The sequence below is a fragment of the Nannobrachium achirus genome (assembly GCF_963921795.1).
Source record: "Nannobrachium achirus genome assembly, chromosome: 4".
NCBI lineage: Eukaryota > Metazoa > Chordata > Actinopteri > Myctophiformes > Myctophidae > Nannobrachium > Nannobrachium achirus.
In genome coordinates this window covers 38,910,664-38,931,040 of record NC_137813.1, presented here as the reverse complement: position 1 = coordinate 38,931,040, position 20,377 = coordinate 38,910,664, and the positions used below count along the sequence as shown (strand labels likewise).

At 42.1% G+C, this 20,377-nt stretch overlaps 1 protein-coding gene across 1 annotated transcript; it reads left to right on the top strand.

The window, feature by feature from the left end:
• Positions 1–2,053: 2,053 nt before the first annotated feature.
• On the top strand, positions 2,054–10,240 carry LOC308283335 (all-trans-retinol 13,14-reductase-like). Its single transcript, XM_080723752.1, has 11 exons — positions 2,054–2,268; positions 3,367–3,549; positions 4,039–4,280; positions 6,382–6,583; positions 6,702–6,899; positions 6,998–7,117; positions 7,560–7,698; positions 8,248–8,357; positions 8,474–8,643; positions 8,904–9,063; positions 9,203–10,240. The coding sequence occupies exons 1-11, from the start codon at positions 2,109–2,111 to the stop codon at positions 9,346–9,348; spliced, it is 1,830 nt and encodes a 609-aa protein (XP_080579878.1). The 5' UTR covers positions 2,054–2,108; the 3' UTR covers positions 9,349–10,240.
• Positions 10,241–20,377: the final 10,137 nt, after the last annotated feature.

Here is a 20,377-nt window from a genome sequence, read left to right as displayed (position 1 = left end):
CACGCACACACGGTAAAGCTGCTCAGATTCACCGCTCCACTTCGAACCGAGGTTTGATTTTTTATTATATAGAGATAGGGATGGATGGATTATTTTCTTCTAGTTAAAGGTTAATGATGATGATGACCTGGTGAACAATCTTTTAATTTCCTATAGGCCTAGCATCTCTGGCCTGCATGGCTGCATCTGGTGAAGAAAGGAGAGAAAAGGACGAGAACATAGAAAAATGGATCTCCAGAGAGATATCACGGTGGCTTCACCTGCCGAGTTTGTTACCCACTTTGGAGGCAACCATGTCATTGACAAAGTGAGTGACTTGGATGTCATACTGTAGATACTGTTGGGTATAGTGAGTTGAATTAGATATTATATTTTGATGACTGTTGCATGACCCTGAGACACAGCTGCTGGTAGGGATGAGGGAGGATAGGTAAGGTCATAGTTTCCACATAGTGGCCCCCTTTGTTTTATGGCTGTGAGAAAGAGATAAGGAGTTATTGGCTTTTTACTAGAGCTGTAGAGAAGAATGTGTTGTTTTTAGCCAATTATGAGAGTCAGGGCAGGGGAAGTCAGTCTTGTCTTGTGTGTGAAGTCAGTCTTGTCTTGTGTGTCTTTGGTGTAGGACATGTGTGTGGCTGTTACAGCACTGTAAATAAATCAAGGTTTTCTGAACTTTTGAGAGTTTCAATTACACTATAGACTATTTAGACAGGAGTCCATAAATTAAGTGGGATTTCTACGTCAGTAGCAAGAGTATTACAGCATTAACTCTACCTCATAAACCTTGTTCAAACAAACTTTAGAGCTTCACTCATGCTTTCTCTGACTCTGTGTTTCGGACTGCATGAATTCAGCTGTCTATAGCAGCACTGATTGAGTCGAAAACGTAATACCATACATTTTTAAAATAATAGGCCTACTAATAATACTCATTTTCCACTTTACCCGTCCTGCCAGAACAGAACAGAACAGAACAGAACAGAACAGAACAGAGATTAGACAGAGAAGGTCAGCCAGCTGTATGCAGGGTCTGGCCAAGCTATAGCCTTGACTATAGCCTTGTTTTAATAATGCATAAATAATGTTTTTATGCCTAGACACAGATAAAAGGGAGGTCGGCCAGCTGCACCCAGGGTCAAGCTATAGCCTTGACCAGTGGTTCAGAGAATTTGCTCGGGCAGGAGTCAGGACCCACACTAGTGAAAACAGCAGATCTACAAGCTCACACCAAAAATAAAATGAATTGATTGATTGATTGATTGATTGAATAGGCCCTCTTTATTAGAAGTTTGAACAGTTCAGAACTTCAGATAGGCTACTACAAAAAGGATTTAGCCCACAAGAAAGCACAAATGGGCCTATGGCTTGTTTGCATTGGGGTCCTTATCCTTAATTTATTGTACTCAATTCATGAAAACAATAAATGACAGACAAATATTCAGTAAGCCAACTATGCATAAAAAACATCATATTAGAAAATAGAAAAACAGATAATTGATATTTACAGTAAAAAGGTCAGGGGGAGACAAGGATAGGCTTCTTTTTTTTTTTTTTTTTAGTTTTGAGTTGCAGCCGCCTGTGACTTTTCAGAGCGGTTTTAAAGGAGGTTACATATATCTGTAGTGTATTCTTGTACATCAGGACCTTTGCAAGATGCTGCGAGCAGCGATATACAAACAAACCCTTTGTTGGTCTTATGAAAGGGTGGCGGGCGCGGATCAGCGTAACCTCGCGTCACCGCCAGGCTCCACAATACAGCACTTGTGTGAAGTCTGCTTTGTGGTTTCTATTTACTGCTCAGTGCTCAGATCCGTTATAGAGCACACCTACTGCGTCTGCTAATGTCCACGCACACATAGGGGCGCACAAGGATCATTTCCGTATCCGTTCTAGACCGGATCTGCAAACTGCAAAGAGAATTGATGCCAGTCTAAAATCAGCAAACAGTAGGCTATTGTGACTGGCCAGTGTAGTTGTCCGTCAGACATGGGCGTTATGGTATTCATATGAACAGTTGAGTTATGCAACACTCAGCCTATAAATCTAAGGGGTGAACTTGGGCCATATGCGGAAGTCCGAATTGGGAGCACATTTATTACAGTATCACGATGTGGCTCACTGTAGCTGTTATTCTTGTCGCTTTCGTCGTATTTCTGCGGAAATATGTGTTTACCACCCCTGGACCAAACCCTTTTGATCTCGATACTCGCGAACCGTTGAAACCAATGGTCCATGACATGAAAGAGAAGAATAAAGTGCTGAAACAAGGTGAGTACTGAGTATGCAGTAGATGTTGTGTTTTTTTTGCTCCTTTTCTTTAATATATTCATAGAATAAATAATAATAATAAGCACAATGCAGAAGGGATCTCATATTTATTCCAGCGATCCTGCTTGATCAGCGTTATGTTTAATTTATACGTTTGATCTTCAAGTTCAATGCATTGCTATTTCGGAAGTGTATAAACCAAGGTTTATGAGTTCATGATTGTTTCATAGAGGCAGTGCAGCTAACACCCTCTACCTCTCTTATCTATAGTCTAAAATGTATAGTCTTTATCACTATCATCACACATGAATTCAAGACTGTCTAGTTTTTCAGGTTCCACATATTTCCAGTCACTGTCTCACTGTACTGTAGTGCCCTAAATGTTTTGTCATTAGAACTTGTTATGGTAACTTCGAGTCTCTAATTTCAGCCATAGTACTTTTTGGGGGTAGGTAAATTGCTTTTTGATAATGATGAATGCCTTTATATTGTTTTTTTTTTTTTTTTTTTTTATTTATTTCATAGGTATTCTCTTAACACTCATGTTGCAATGATTTTTTCCGGCCAATGTCCCGCGTTGCCATGGTTACCATAGACTTCCATGTAATTGTGCAAGTGTGTAAAAAGTGCACGCCCATGCCTAGATGATGCACCACGTGTTTAGATGCTGTTCACAGCTTTCAAACAAAAAAATCCGCTTGGAAATCCGTTCAGGCATTCATGATTTATGGGCCATTATGTTTTCTTCAGATGTAAACAAACATGGCTGCCATGTTTGAAAGAATGGGTTGGTATGGGGGTTAAACATGCAATTTCGCGATCGCGATCATGCCTAATACATTTCTGGAGGTCCAAAAAATGTTTTTGAAAAAAAAAAACGGCCCAAACTCGGGAAACTCGGGGTTGGCACAGCACTAGTACCAATACAAACTCGGGAAACTCGGGGTTGGCACCATATGTGTTAACACTGCACCCACACACACACACACACACACACACACACACACACACACACACACACACACACACACACACACACACACACACACACACATCTGACAGTTTTTTATTTACCATTATTTGTTAAAACTTTCGTAGGTTTTTTGGCCACCAAAGTACCTGAAAACCTGGATGCCGTTGTCATTGGAAGTGGAATTGGTGGGCTGGGGATAGCCGTGCTTCTGGCCAAGGTTGGGAAGAGAGTTCTGGTCCTGGAGCAGCATGATCGGGCAGGGGGCTGCTGTCACACATTTACTGAGAAGGGCTTTGAATTTGATGTTGGTAAGACTGGTTTGCGGCTATTGCACTATTTCTCAAACGCTTGAATAAAAATCCAATTTTCTTATTTTTAGGAATATTTAGTTTTATAAATTATACATTTTAAAACAAACAAATACGGTAAGTAATTAATAATTAAGAAGTAGTGAAAATAGCTGTTCTACAAACTTGCAACGCAAAGCGGCACTTTGTGCTCTTGTAGATCTGCTATTTTCACTAGTTTGGGTCCCGGGCAAACGTTTAATCTCCCATCTTTTGGGTTTCAACCTGAGAAGTTTGGGAACCACAGCACTATTCTGTTTTTTTCTTGTTTTTGATATGTTGCTATTATATACGGTTTATACTGTATGTTGTTATTTTATAACATAATAATAATAACAGATTTCTTTTGTGAATCAAACTTTGTTCTCAAATATTTATGTTAAATGTCCATTAAATATAGCTCATCTGAACTCCTATTGTGCCCTGATGTATTCTGTCTTCCTCCCACAGGAATTCACTACATTGGTGATTTGCTAGAGCACAAGCCCTTCCGCTGCATGCTGGACCAGTTGACCAATGGACAGCTTCAATGGGAGCCACTGGACAACCCCTTTGACCAAGTGGTGATAGGCCCACCTGACAACAGGCGCGTTTACCCCATCTATAGTGGTCGGGACCGGTACCCCCAAGAGTTAAAGAAGTGCTTCCCTGAAGAAGAGAAGGCCATTGATGAGTATATCAAGTTGACCAAGGTAGGATGCTTTTTACATGTGAGACTGCACATGACGACATGAGTATTTCATTATCTTTGCAGGCCACCTAGCCGCAAATTGCAACACTAGATTATTTTAATCGGATGAATCTAGGGTTGCAATACCACCCATATTTATGCAGCCAATGCATCAAAACAGTTTTTTGCAATCTGATTGGATTAAACAACGTCAAACTCACCAATATTGGGGCTTTATGGATTGGAAAGCTTGAAGTATCCTCTTTCTATCTGAAAAGTGTTTGTTTCATAAAAACCCAGCGTAGACATGTTATGAGCTACTTTCTATCAAGAAATTCAGTTCAGGTGATTATTGTTTCTAAGTGCTGGAGTTTGGAAGCGCTCGTGGGAAGTCACTCAGCGGTCCAGTGTACCTACCACCTGGTTCTAAATGTCACATAGCCTAATGCAGGCGGCAGTGGGACATGGTGTTATAGAAGACGAGCGCTTCCGAAGTTCAACACTTAGGAAAAAAACATGTCTGCTCGGATTTATTGACAGATATAACTCATAACATGTATACGCTGGGTTTTTCTGAAACAAACACTTTGCAGATAGAAAGAGGATACTCCAAGCTTTCCATACAGCCCCAATATTGTTGAGTTTGACGTTGTTTAATACAATCAGATAGCAAAAAACTGTTTTGATGCATTGGCTGCATATGGGAGGTATTGCAACCCTAGATTCATCCGATTAAAAAAGATCTAGTGTTGCAATTTGCGGCTACAGGCCACCAGGCTGGAAGGCAGAGATCATGTTTTAATTTTTATATACTGAAATATGAAAACAGTTTATTCATATTTTAAATTATATTGTATAGGCTATTATTTGTAAGATGTTTAATAAAAGAAGCAGCATGCCATTTTTTCAAAGTGTAATATTCCTTGTAGACTAAATATTGATTTGGGAGACACATGTGAGCAAATAACAAACATCGCAATTTGTAATTGAATCAATAATTACATTTTAGCTCCCAATACTGCTAGTAGCTACTGTACAAGACAGAAAGATTTGCAAAAACATAAATCTTGTTGGTCAATGTTGGCTTGGCTCATTGTCTTGTTATGTAATTCTCAGCCTTTGCTCTAATGACACTTCATCCCAGTTGCACTTTGATGCAGAAAGGCCACATTTTGAAAGTTACTGTCTGTCATTCCTCTAGAGCAGGGGTCCCTGAGCCCTGGGGGGGGGGGGGGGGGGGGGGTCTTGTGTGTGTGTAAACTACATACAATACATATTAATTTAGTAACTTTCAGCTAAGGAGTCCTCAGCCTGAAAAAGACTAGAGGCCAAAGATTTGTGAGGCAAAGGTCATGCCATGGACTGACATGTCTGTCTGCACATACTGCTGCAATAATGTTGGACAGACTGACTTCTATCATTCATTTGGATAGGATAACATGGTTCAAGATCAGGGCAATGCAGCTTGGAGTATGACAGAATACATTGTTTGGTGTTGGACAACATATATAGACAAATAGTTACTGTGCTATTAGTGAATTTCTTTTGGCTGGTGTCAGGTCCATAAAAACAAGAAACAGTCGCTGCACACTTGTATCAAGAATCAATTTAATTGTAGCTACCGGTGCAAAATGCTTTACACGGTGAACAAAAAGAACAAACCTTTGAACAGAAAGGTTGCCCTCTTCAGGTTTTCTAACAGCAATGCTGCTTTGCTGTCGAAACATTGTTTCTTTTAGCTCTCTGATGTCCTAAATAAATAATGTTTGGAGCTACAACATGCAGCAACTTTACTGTCGGGTTGGCACCTCAACAGGACAGGTGTACATTGCATCGCTTTGAACTCTGATGACGGGTCAGGTCAGGTTACTGTGTAGGTCATCCTTCCAACTATAATACTGAAAGTTCCTTCCCACACTTTGTACTTTTACTACATACACATTTTTGTAAGATTCCATATTCACTAATGAAATGAGTATTGTTACTTATTACTCTATATAAAACAAATGAATACAGTCTTCCTCCAAGTAAAGTTTTCGTGTTTGTCTGCACATGTCATGTCTTTGTCAGTGTGTTCATCCGTCAATAGCACCTGTCTGTCTGTCTGTCTGTTTTGTGTGCAGAAAGCAGGGCGCAGTATTTGGCTCCTTGCACTTCTGAAGCTCATGCCCAGCCCTCTGGCCAAGTTCCTGGTCTATACTGGCCTGGCCCAACGAGTCTCTTTCTTCTTCAAAATGGCGTCCCGCAGCCTGACAGATGTTGTCAACGAGTTGACTGAGAATAAGGACCTCAGGGCAGTTTTCACCTACATCTTTGGCACCTATGGTATGCATTGTTATCTGTTAAAATAATGTATTAACCCAATGCGGAAATCTGGGCTAATCTTTTCCTTTAGTGTGTTGGCTTCACTTCTAAAATGTCTTGCACTATAAATAATCCACAGGCAACATGCCCAAGGATACCTGTTTCTCCATGCACAGTCTACTGACCTGCCACTACCTGTACGGTGCATGGTACCCCAAAGGAGGTGCCAGTGAGATTGCTTACCACATGATCCCCATCATTGAGAAGGCTGGGGGTGCTGTTCTAGTCCGTGCCCCGGTCAACCGTATTTTGTTCAATGATGCCAAGGAGGCTTATGGTGAATATGAATCTTTGCTTGAAAAATTGGATGCAGGAGCAGTTCAGTTGCATTTAGCCGACACAGAGAAGCTGATTAACTGTGTTGTTTGGTTTCAGGTGTGAGTGTGATGAAGGGTCAGGAGGAGATCCATATCCACGCTCCCATGGTCATCTCTGATGCCGGCATCTTCAACACCTACCAGAAGCTGCTGCCAAAAGAACTCCAGGCCACGCCAGGTTAGTGAAGACCTGGGACTCGACAGAAAAAATTAAATGTCTATCTCTATCTAAAATAGCTCACAGCGTGTGAGATCTGTGTTTTGTGATCACTTAAAACAACATGCCCCGATTAGGAATGCCAGGAGTCATGTGGTTAATGTAGAATCAGCAACAACAACCTGTGTCTGATTGAGTTGCTTCAGGAACAGATCCAGGTGTCTATCTCTTGGAAGAGAGTCAGCACACATCACTACGACCCTGTTACTTATGACCTTTACTGACATGGATTCTCTCCGTGGGGGTGATGGCCTTACAATAATCATAGAAAATAATAAATCCAGCAAATCAAATGTAGATAAATATGGGAGTATTAATTGTAACACACCAATGCATTTGTATTTTCTAGAATGTTTTGTGTTGATTAATTTGTTAATTTGCATGTGACTGTCATACTTTGCAGGTATCCAGAAGCAGTTGGGTATGATGAAGAACGGTGAAGGTGGTTTGAGTGTTTTCCTGGGATTGACTGGAACCAAGGAGGAACTAGGCCTCAAAGCAGACAACTACTGGATCTTTAAAGAGAACAATTTTGATGAGCTGTATGTAGTCTTGTGTATTTTCCATTACCTTGTTTGTTTTGCCATACGTTTGCTAATTTACGAACGTTCAAATAATTTAATGGTAAATTGTAAATGGTTCACACACGGTAGATGGTGGAGGAAACCATGCAAGGCACCAACCTGCTCATCAGGAGCACTTAGGTCTTCCGTGTCTTGCTCAAGGACACTTTGACATGTAGTCAGCTTTACTGGAACATGTAATCTTTGTGATATCTGTCATGGCATTGCTGTCCACTTCTGAGTGTGTAAGGTCAACGCTTGGATGGACTTTGAGAATGTGATTTATTGCGGTGATGTAATGCCATTAGATAGCATCTGTTTCATTCCTGCAATCAATGATTTTGTAATACTTCCCAACTGTAACTAACCAATTGAATTGTGTGGTAATGGAAACTGTTTTAAAAGGGATGATTAGCTCATGCCAAATATTTTGGATGTGCAAAATATTATAGCTTCAATTACATTACACATTAACTTTGTCCAAATGTTTACCAAACCTTCCTTTTTTTTCTTCTTTTATTTTTACAGAGTGGAAGACTATATAAACGGAAATAAGGAAGACTCTGCTAAAAATGTTCCCCTTCTATTTGTGGCCTCTCCATCAGCTAAAGACCCCACCTGGGAGGAAAGATCACCAGGTCCAGAAACTCAATGTGTTGCTCTAGCTAGTGAAGAGCAGTATTGATTTATTTTGTCCTGTTTTCTGAGTCTGACGACTCATGTAATCTTATCCTCTCTCTCTCCGTTTACCCAGGCAAGTCGACGCTGAGTCTGGTCAGCTTTGCCAAATATGAGTGGTTTGAGGAGTGGAAGGATGATAAAGTGACCAACAGGGGACCGGACTACAAAGAGCTCAAGCAGATTTTCATTGACTCCATTCTGGAGGTGGTGATGGACGTCTTCCCCAAGGTTACCAGGGACAAGGTGCGTCATTCTAATATTGAGCAGAGCAGTTGTGGAGGCCCTAAAACTCTTTTATGTGGCTTATTCATTCAGTTGTCACATTATGTAACTTTATGCTAAGGGTCTTCAACGTTTTTCTTTTTTTCAGGTCTAAGTAAAATATAGGATCTTATCACACAAAGATATGACGGACCTCCTGTTGCTTGTACAATTAATACAATACAATACAATTTGGTCTCTCAGAGTTCAGTTTCCCATTTTTTTTCTTCCTCTACCTGCAGATTGAGTACATTGATGCTGGTACACCCATCACTAATACACACTACATTGGAGCCCCCAAGGGTGAGATCTACGGAGCTGACCATGGTATCGCACGCTTCAGCCCTGAGCTCAACGCTACTGTGAGACCCCTGACTCCCCTGAAGAACCTCTATCTGACAGGTCAGCATGTCCGTGCACCACCGTTACCAGGGACCTTGTTTTTCTCATTTATTTACACACAAAAAAACGTATGTTTGACATATAGGACAATCAATAGTGTATGTTTTAATGTAAGATACATTGTGTTTTTCAATTGCAGGCCAGGATGTGTTTTTATGCGGCTTCGCTGGTGCTCTTGCAGGGGCTCTCACCTGTGGCTCGGTCATTCTCAACCGCAACCTACATCTGGACGCCATTGGCTTGGCCAAGAAATCCAAATTTGTTCAATCCAAAAAAGATGAATAATTACTCCTGCCAACTTTCTGAATGCTATGTAGTTAACTAATGCAAGGAGCTGAAGGATACACCTGGATGGTCACCTCACCTTTGTGATCTTATCAGTTATGCTAACTAATGAATACATGAACACTAGCTATACTAAGGAGGTTAAACGTTCCATACAAAACTGTGCAAGAAATGTATGGGTTTCTGTTTTATTGGGGTATCACTCTTTTTTTTTTTTTTTTTTACTTTTGAGTACTTACTGGATGAGCAATGTGTGGAATATAACAAATACTGGGATGGTTGCTCATCGAATTGCTACCTCATTCATCTAAGGAGTCGTGAGATTAACAGTTTAATGTGTTGTATACAGTTCTTTTTGACCTCTAGATCTCATAAATCACGAAAATACACAAAATAGTTTTAATGTGCAGTGTACTGGTACAGTAGGTACAATACTTCATGTGGATTGACTGGATTCATCAGAGTAATTGCACCACAACTACACTTGTAATGTGTATTGAATAAACAAAGCCTTGGGCCAGCACTAACTTGTAACTAGCCTCCAGGTAGTCTGAAGGAAAATGGGGCTGTCTATGCTCTGGACTGGAGTCACAAAATGTGATCTAAACCTGGAAGTTTAGTCAACAACTGTCATCAGTGTTCTACACAGAATGGCATGGCTTTGTTGGACTGCACACGTTATTTATGATCAACCGAAACATATAACCAAAATACCAGAAGCTGCAAAGTACATCATCTGTTGAGGCTCAATGTGTTTGTAAGCATGTTATATTAGAGAGAACACCTCTGTTGTATGTTTCTCACCTGCCCTTACTTGACCTGACAGGGCTGTTGAATGTTTGTATGCAGTTAAAACATTGATTGCATTGTTAATAAAAGAAATATTTCATAATTATTATACTGTTTTATTCCTATTATGATGCAGTCACCTGCTATAGGCAAAGCGTGATCCACAATGCTAACAGGCAGGCCACAAGTAAAGCGATTCTATGTTGTTTTAATGCACAAAGAAGGCAACAATCAACAAAATTACCTATCTACACACCTCTCTAACCAGGTCTCAAAAATAGAGATGGCATTCCCTTTTATTTGAAGATGGTTGGCCAGATTGCTGGGGCAGTGACCACTGGCATATGAAGAGAGTAATAATTGTGGTAGCTGAAGCAAGGGGGCCCTCTAGTGGCAGATACATGTTTTGGTTTTCTTTTTCCATTTACTGTACAGGGTAACTGAAAAAAAAAATGAAAAAAAAAAAAAAGGATTTACATGAAAACATTAATCAATTCTTATTTTCATTTCTCAAACACTGTATTCCCCTTGTCATGAGCTGAAGCCCTTGATGGCTGTAGGGGCCTGGAACCAAATATAGTCTTTCCAGACTCCCTACAGATGTCAGTGTGCCGTTGACAGGGCATTAACTTGCCTTTTAACCTGTGTTGGCACTTTAAAGTCTAAAGTTTAGGCCGGAACCAGCCAACAACCCATTCCCTGTGAGCCAGAACCAAGACAGTGGTGGACATGAGGCGCACAGGTGCAGTATCAGACAAAATATCGTCCACAAGAACTGAAGTGTGCCTAAAGAGTTGCCTGATGATGACATGATGACACCTGCAGGCTCCGGTCTCCACAAGGCAATAACAAAGAGAGTCACCTAACAGCAGAAATACATGAGGCACCAGATTTACCACCATCCGTGGCTGTAGAATCCAACCAGACATCCTGCATTGTGGTTTCCAAACTTTAGACTGAAGAATGGAACAGAAGATCAATCCATAGATTGGTGGCAGTCCTGGACTCTTAGCAAGAGTAGAGTAGGGTCTAGCAGCCTTTCCTCCTCTGCTTTCATGAACTCCTGCAATGGCTGGATGTGTCTGGTGGTGCACGATGAACGATGAAGTGAACACCGAGTGATTGGTAGTCCTTGCTGAGCATCATCTGTAGAAAATATGTCAATAATAATATGTTTATTAACAACAGGCAGCTTAACAGGTGATGCCAGGCTTTCAAGTATAAGAGAATGATCCCAGCACTCATGCTGCCTCACATACTTTAATTTAATTTTACTTGAAAAGTTAACAGGCAACAGGCTGTTCAAATGGACGCGTTTCGTCTCAATGCCTTCCTCAGTGTAATCAAGTATTTTATTTTCAAGGAATACAAAACAAGTACCAGAGTGATACAACGTGAGTGCTGCCATCATTCTCTTTCACTATAGAAGACCTCAGCCTGAGGTGTTCTATTAGTGCACTGGCCACTGGGCACAAGGTATTGATGCTCACCTGTCACCTTGATCAAGGAGGAAATCCCCTGTCAGAATAATGGTCGCTCTTCTGCGTCCAGATGCAGTATTCTGGTTGAAATGGCTTTCACTCTGCGCACCAGATTAAGGCTGCCGTGTGTGATTTCACAACATCCTTTGTCACTATAGAAGACAAGAAAAAAATAAACATTAAGAGCACTAAGAAGAAACATATTAAAGGGGACATTTGAATACAATTTTAAAGAGTTAAGAGAATATAAAATAAGTAAAATAAGAGTATAATTACTCACAGTGCAGATTGCAGAATGGGGCTGTTGCTGCATATTCATCTTCCTCTTATAGGGTGAAGAGTGGCTGCTCCTGACGAGTCCTGAGCCCATCACTGCATCAGGTGAGCTATGTGGAAAACCCCAAGACAACCTATTAGCACAAAAAACATTGAGAACATTAAGACCAACACATTATAAAATAACACAATAAAAATTGCCATAAAAGAGTTAAGAGAAAATATGAGTAAACCCTGAGTAAAACCTACACAGAAAGAAATCGAGAGTCACACAGATTGGCCGAGATTAAAGGTGGTTTATGAGCTAACGGGCCCTTGCACATACAATAACCCCCAGTTTGGTATTCATTTTGTACCAAATTTGTATAGTTTATTTATTTGTGTCTAGTCTCCATTTCTTAGTGAGGAGAGTGTGGAATCACCATGTAATAACAAAATCTGAGGCAAACATGGAACCTCAACCAAATCTGATAATGCACTGGCCACCTGAGACCAGAACATTTATACTCTGGGACATTCTCAAAACATGTGCATATATTATATATGCCCATGGTTTTAAATTAACACAAAGTGCATAAGGGGCTTGATAAGTTGACAAAATTTCCTTGGAGTTAAATCAAATCTGTATATCAATTTATAGTGAACCATCTGATGATTGTAATTGCGGGAAGTTATGGCAATGTTGTTCCACACTCTCTTTCATATATGTCCATGTTCTTTCAAATCTATATTCCATATACAACACCCTGAAGAAATGTTTTGATGTTCTAGCCCGTTGCCCAAATAAAGACTTTTTATTTCTGAATCCACTTGAGTGCCTGGACCTGGATTCTTGTGCCTCTGTGGCACATTTTTCTTTTTGCTCAATGTATTCCCTTTCATGAGCACCAGTGGTTTGCGGGATACCAGTAGCGCCCCTGCTATCTTCTTTCTCTATATTCCATATCGTTGTGATCCCCATGTATTCAACACTTGTTGTAGCTCTCCATAAACATGAGAGACAAAACCATTGGGGATATTGAAAGTAACCATTTCCTACTGGATGTTTAGGAAGGTTATCCTTCCAGGGCACTCTATATGTACGCATTGCAGTGCACAACTAAAAGAAAAATCACAAACCAGGCAAATGAAAAAGTCCATCATCCTTCCAGACATTATGAGCAATGTTAGATAGATAGATACATTGGGATAATAAAGGTATCTATCTATCTATCATTGCTCATAATGTCTGGAAGGATGTTAATGCCACATTTTGCTATTGCTGAAATGTAATGGGTTTATGACCTATAAGTAATTTAAATATTTTTCTGTATGTTCCATATTCGGACAGCATGAGCAATAATATGACCAAAACTCTAAATACAATATTCTTCAGTGAGATTGCAAAGCGTTCCATTTGGTTCCCAACTATTACTATTTTAGCTGGCCACACCTGGGGCTGGGACATACCTGAATGACCCCTGGGGGGTCCCAGACCCCATTTTGAGAACCATTGGCCAACAGGATCAACAGTGCACACAATTAACTGCAAAAGCATATTAAAGCATATTAAGGGTTCCAATGGTTGCATATGTAGCCTACACTCTCTGTGCTGTGGGGTGGGGGTCCGAGAAATTAAAATATTTGACAACCAATGGTTTTTAGCTAGCCTTGGATCACGACTATCATGGATGTAGGCTATTTGATCGATTTTTATGTATTAAATATATAATATAGATATATGACTATGAAAGTAAAGGTCAGACTTGATGGGGAAAAAAGCCATCTATGATAGTCTTCTAGATTCTAGATGTCTGAACCTACATTTAAATCTACTAGGTTCAGTCATAGCTTTGGATCTAGACTCTAGTCAGTCTAGTGCACTGCATTCACTTGTCAAGTGAAACACTTTAATACATTTCTGCACATTTGCACCAGTCCAAAAGTGGTTGTTTTCTGACAAATTTGAAGAACAAAAAGACAATTAATGTATAGTATTTAGTTGGCCAACTTACAACTGCCTATGTCGAGGAACGTAAACAATACACAGGACAGGAGGGCACTAGGACCCTGTCACGTAAACTGTCATGGTGGTTGTTGTTGACACACAGGTGACGAAAATAAATTAATGTTCTTTCAATAATTCAAGTTTTCTGCTCTAAACGTGTGTGGCAACTAATTAAAACAAAATAACAACTTAATAATTGCAGTTAAAAATAAACAAATAAAATCAAATTGTTTGTTTCGCGACAACGTCATCACGTTTGAACGTTAACTGAACGCGATGCGAGCGCGACATTTGAAAATAGCCAATAGCATCTGCGGCTCGCGGCAAGCGTGGCCAGCTGGCAGCTGACCAATCAGCTGCCAGAGTGACGTCAGCTCAATGAGCTCACAGTGAACTCTGGTAGCTGATTGGTCAGCAGTCGGACTCGGCAGGCATAAAATCTTCAGCAACGTTGACTCGCTCCAGTGTTGCCATTGCCAACCTAGAGGATTTGTCGCTAGATTTAGCTACTTTCCAGACCCCACTAGAGACTTAATTTGTGAAAAGCAGAGACAAATCTGGCTACTTTTTCTGCTGATTTGGAGACAGATATTGTTTACAGGAGCCATAGATAAAACCCTATTTTTCCTTCCTTTTCCCTCTCTCAGCCTCCATTTGCTGCTTGCCTTCTCCTCAGTGACACACAAACGTGCACGCCGCATCTCTTTCTCTCTCTACTGGTACTGCCGGCGTGCAAAAAAAATACAAAAACTCGAATTATTACCCTAGAAACGTGCACGCGCATCTGTTCACGTGCACGCGCTTTTGTGTGCACGTGCGCGCAGCGCGCGTGCACCCCACCCCTAGCGACTTCTAGCTACTTCTGGGAGAGCCACTAGCTACTTCCGTTACTGGGGAGTTGGTAGCCCTGAATACAGGACTCTCATATACATGAGAGTCCTGGTGCCGCCTCAACATGAGGAGTAGTGGGCAATCGAGCCCTTAACGGTTTGAGCTAGGAACGTCAGATTTCAAAAATAAAGTGCTTACCTAAGCCAACTTTGATAACAATTTGACGCCGCACAACGTTCATTACACGCCGCTACCGGATTGTTGAATAAAAAGCATTTTTGTCCGAAATTATTTTGCTTAACATAGGACGTCCGCCTCTAGTGGACAGTCGCGTCATCTCCGGTTGATCATTGTAGTGAACGGAGATGATGCGATGACGCGACTGTCCACTAGAGGCGGACGTCCTATGTTAAGCAAAATAATTTCGGACAAAAATGCGTTTTATTCAACAACCGGGGAGCGGCGTGTAATGAACGTTGTGCGGCGTCAAATCGTTAGCAAAGTTGGCTTGGGTAAGCAGTTTATTTTTGAAATCTGACGTTCCTAGCTCAAACCGTTAAGGGCTCGATTGCCCACTACTCCTCATGTTGAGGCGGCACCAGGACTCTCATGTATATGAGAGTCCTGTATTCAGGGCTAGGGAGTTGGCAACACTGACTCGCTCAGATGCTTGAGACTTCACAGAATCAAACATCTACCTGGCTGCGCTTAACAGCGACTACTTGCTTGCTTTCACAGCGACTTCCTGCTACCAGCACACTAGATATTACCTGAATTGTTTGATTTTTGCATAATTAACTGACCTTTATTCCTCTTTAACAGGTGTCTGAGCTCCATCCTCTCTTTCTCTCTCAGCGCTCTCTCTTTCTTTCTCTCTCTCTTCTCCTTAAGGCAGCATGGAGCTGTACAACATCCAGTGGGAGTGTTCCTTCGGGAAGAACTCCAGGCGGCGGCCTGCGTTGGTCAACGTTCACGTCGAGAACCTCCGGAACCAACGTCTCACCCGCGTCGACGTGGAGGCCATCACGGCGTGCGTCCCGGAGCTGTACCGTCGTGTCCGTCAGACAACCGACGTTTCTGTTTCCTCCACCAGACTCGTCGACAAGCAGCTGCTCAGGCCTCCGAAGAAGTACCAGCCGTTCCTCCCTCCTCTTCCTCCAGTGTGCAGCTGGAAGAAGACTTGCAAATGTTGCGGGGTGCGGATTACCGACACCAGCAACAGGCCGTGGGGGCCTCGACCTAACCGACCCAAGGTGATGGCGACTACCAGCACCTCGCTCTACCAGGCCTTCTCCTCCGGGACCCTGGTGACTCCTCCCCAGTCCCCACCCTGAAGAGCTGACTTCTTCGTTCAGGATCACCAGGTGGAACGACAGGAATGACTACGACCTCGTGTTGGTTGGCGGACAGCAGCTACCGAGAGTCACGTGTGCCGTGGAGACGTTCACCGGGCGGGTGCTGCACCGACAGTGGAGAGTGTCCGTCTACCGGCTAGACGGATCGATGATGCTGTCGGTGTTCGTCACCTTTCCCGGAGAAAAGGTGAGGAGGCGGTTCGTCTTGGTCGACGAGGAGGAGGCCACACCGGCAAAGAAGGAGGCTGATGCTGTCGATCCCATCGGCAGCAGAAGCAAGAAGGCACGTCTCACTGTGAATCAGACAGACGTGGGATTTAAAGAGGGAGGAATTTGGATCTGGAGGCTTTCCATCAACCAGCTTTTCAACCAAACAAGACTGTAGACTGTAACTTCAGACAGACGTTGGATGTTGTTGAAGCACCCATTTAGAGGGAGGAACTTGGATGTGGAGGCCTTTCAGCAACCAGCTCCTGCAAGGTGAGTATGTAATGTTAACTTAAAATGTATTTTCTAATGAATGCTCGTGTCGAGGTTTTTTGGGGGAACTGTCATTTTAATGCTACGTATGCTATTTAAAATGTCTCGTTATTGATCCTTTTGACTGTAGCATGAGTTGGTGTTTATGTTTAGAAGCTACAAACGTAGTCATGTCATGACATGACATGACATGACATGACATGTTGCTGTCATCTGACAATGCTAGTCAAAATAGCAGTTAGCTTGTTTATCGATAAACAAGGCTAGCTTGACAGCAAAGATGACAGTAACGGTGACGACGAACATGTAAGACGTTTTGTGTTACATATCTGTTAAGTTAATGTTGTTGGTTTAAAACACTAAACAAACTACGTATCCAAACGTTAACGGGACTAAAGGTAATGTCATTTTAATATACTAGAAGCTGGACCTGGCCAACTCGGAACAATGTAAATAGGGAATGAATGCCCCGCCCTTTAATGCAAACCCCATTATACCTGTTTTCATAGGACCCGTTTTGACCATTTGTCTGCCTGTGTCCATTTTTGCCCATATATGGAGATATCTGTATCTGTCTGTCAGTGTCCATTTTATGTCCATATATGGAGATCACTGCAGTTATAGTTCTGGGTCCATTTTATGCCCATATATGCCCATATATGGAGATATCTGTCTATCTGCATCCATTTTATGCCCATATATGGAGATCTCTGTATCTGTCTGTCTGTGTCCCTTTTATGCCCGTATATGGAGATCTTTGTGATTCTGCATCTATTGTATGCCCATATATGCCATATATGGAGATATCTGTTTATCTGCGTCCATTTTATGCCCATATATGAGATTTCTGTCGCTTTTTCAAACAATCGTGGGTCGGGTCGGGTTGAGGCCGAGCACTGCACTACCTGCTGCGGTGGGGAACGCACGTGCCGAATTTGAAATAGGGAATGAATGCCCCACCCTTTAATGCAAACCCCATGAATGCCCCACCCTTTAATGCAAACCCCAATATACCTGTTGTCATAGGACCCGTTTTGACCATCTGTTTGTCTTTGTCCACTTATGACCATATATGAAGATCTCTGCACACACAGTACCGGTTGCGGAAAACTCTGATGTCAGACTTTATGCCCATATCTGGAGAACGCGCGTGCCGGTGGGAAGAAGGGTTCTCGAGATACGCGGATTACATACATACATACACATTCACAGAGATTTTGTGTTGACTCATGTGGCGTACGTGATGTCAGAGCCTTTTATGAAGTGATGTCACAATGACTCAGCGCTTGCGCCGATTTCCTCCGGAACAGCCTGATGTCAACAATCAGCTCCGCATAAGGAGATTCCGAACGTTTCGCGCCGGTTTCGGAAAACCGCGAGTCGGGTCGGGTCGACCCGTTTTGACCATCTGTTTGTCTTTGTCCACTTATGCCCATATATGAAGATCTCTGCACACACAGTACCGGTTGCAGAAAACTCTGATGTCAGACTTTATGCCCATATCTGGAGAACGCGCGTGCCGGTGGGAAGAAGGGTTCTCGAGATACGCGGATTACATACATACATACATACACATTCACAGAGATTTTGTGTTGACTCATGTGGCGTACGTGATGTCAGAGCCTTTTATGAAGTGATGTCACAATGACTCAGCGCTTGCGCCGATTTCCTCCGGAACAGCCTGATGTCAACAAAGGAGATTCCGAACGCTTCGCGCCGGTTTCGGAAAACCGCGAGTCGGGTCGGGTCGAGGCCCGGCACTGCACTCCGCGCAGCGGCGGGGAACGCGCGTGCCGAATCTGAAGCCAGTGGGACGAACGGTTCTCGAGATACGCGGATTACAAACAAACAGACAGACAGACAGAGATTTGTCGCATTTATAGATAGATGCTATCGGTTCAGTTGTACTGGGTTGAAATAGAGTTGTTTAAAACTTCTTAACGGTTTGTTTACGTTTGAATTTCAAGTGTTCGCAGCTCGTTTGTGTGGCGGTTGGTGTTAGCATTAATAGCATTTAGCATTAGCATTTAGCATGTCGTGTGGAAAAAAGATCTACAAGCTAACAACCTGTAGCATCATGTGACGTTGTTAGCTTAGTTGTAGATCTGCTATTTTCATACACTTGTTGTACTTTTGGTAGTTATGTATATTTTGATGCCAATACTTTTGTACTTTTACTTGAGTAACATTTAAACACGGCCTTTTACTTGTAATAGCACTTTTACTTAAGTAAAACATTTGAGTACTTTTTCCACAACCGTAAAAAAGTTGCATTTAAAACTAGTCATGGGCATGTTAGTTAGCTTGTAGATCTGTTATCTTTTTTGGGGAGGGGGGGGGGTAAACGATACCGTTGTACTGTGTGGTACCCTCAGTGCATTGTGGTAGAATTTCTTCTTTCTGTATAAAATTGCTTTTGATCTGTCCAAAATGGGGGAAAAACGACAACAACAAAAAAGTATTGATAAGGTTAAGTTAAAGGTGTTTGTCTTTCTGTCTGTCTATGGGGCACCTGGATGTGGTAGAGCTAAAAGCACTCTCCCATCATGCAGTAGAACTCTGGGTTCAACACCCAGCAGTAACTGATGCCTCCAGCTTGGCCTGGTGCTCCATCAAACTAAACACAATTGGCCGTGTTTAGACAATTTACAATTGATGCATTTAGCAGACGCTCTTAACCCAGAGCAACTTAAAATTGGGGTGGGAAGCTGGCGATGGATCAAGTGACCGTCCTCTTTTGCTGCACTGCAGAAGCTACTGGCAAGTGTATGATAGGATGCACACAGTAGTTTTACCTCCACAGCTGTGGAGGTGGAGGGACTGAAGGTCACTTGGGGACAATTTGGAATTGGCTATGGCTAAATCGGGTCCTGTCCGATGGATTGACACCTTGTCGTGGTGGACAGGCTTGCGAACCCCAGTGACCTGGCGAGCTCATGGCACGTACCACCGTGCCGGACAGCTCTAAGGATAGGGGTCTGACTAAGATCAATCCCTAGATAAGACTAACATTTTACAGGTATCGCCACAAGCACTCCAGCAGACGTCCAAGGAGATGCCAGCCACGACAACTCCTGTGCAAGGTAGTGGGAAGGTTTGGACATTAAATGGAATGTCCTGGACCCAAAAGAAACCACCAGAGATGGAGGTATGTAAGAACTAATATTGTATATTAACTGCTATGACACATGATGCCAAAAATCCCTCAGTTTTGTTCATGTGTGTTCGGAAACAGAGCTCTGCTGTGAGTGAGGGAAACAGAGTTAACCATTTACTTAACGGTCGGGTCTATAATCGAATTAAAAAGCTTCATAGCACTTGTTATAAATCTTTATAATTATGCACTACCTATAACAAGGTTTATTAAGTATTATAAGTGCTGGTCATAATTCTTTATAAGCTCAGCGGAACAGCACATTGTATTGTAACTACCATAATTTCAGTCAGTTATGAAGCATTATAAATGCATTATAGACTCAACCTTTAAAGTGTTACCGAAACCGATTTGTGAGCTTGCATTGAAGATCTTGTCCAACCGTTCATAGATCGGCTCTAGTTTTATTTATCTGACTGCATGTCTACTTTTTTGCTTGTTTTTCTCTGTGTAATATACAGCACAGTACGACACCAGTAAGACTCCCTAATCGGGAGATAAGCGACTGTCAGGTCGCAGCGTGATTTTAGGCCAAAATGTGTAGGAGCAGTCCAAAAATGTGTTTGAAAAAATCGGGCTGAAAATCTGTAGTAGTGTCTAAAAATGTGTTTGAAAAAATCGGCCTGATGGTGGCACTGTATGGGACAGATCCATGTTGATGAAATGAGTGTAGACA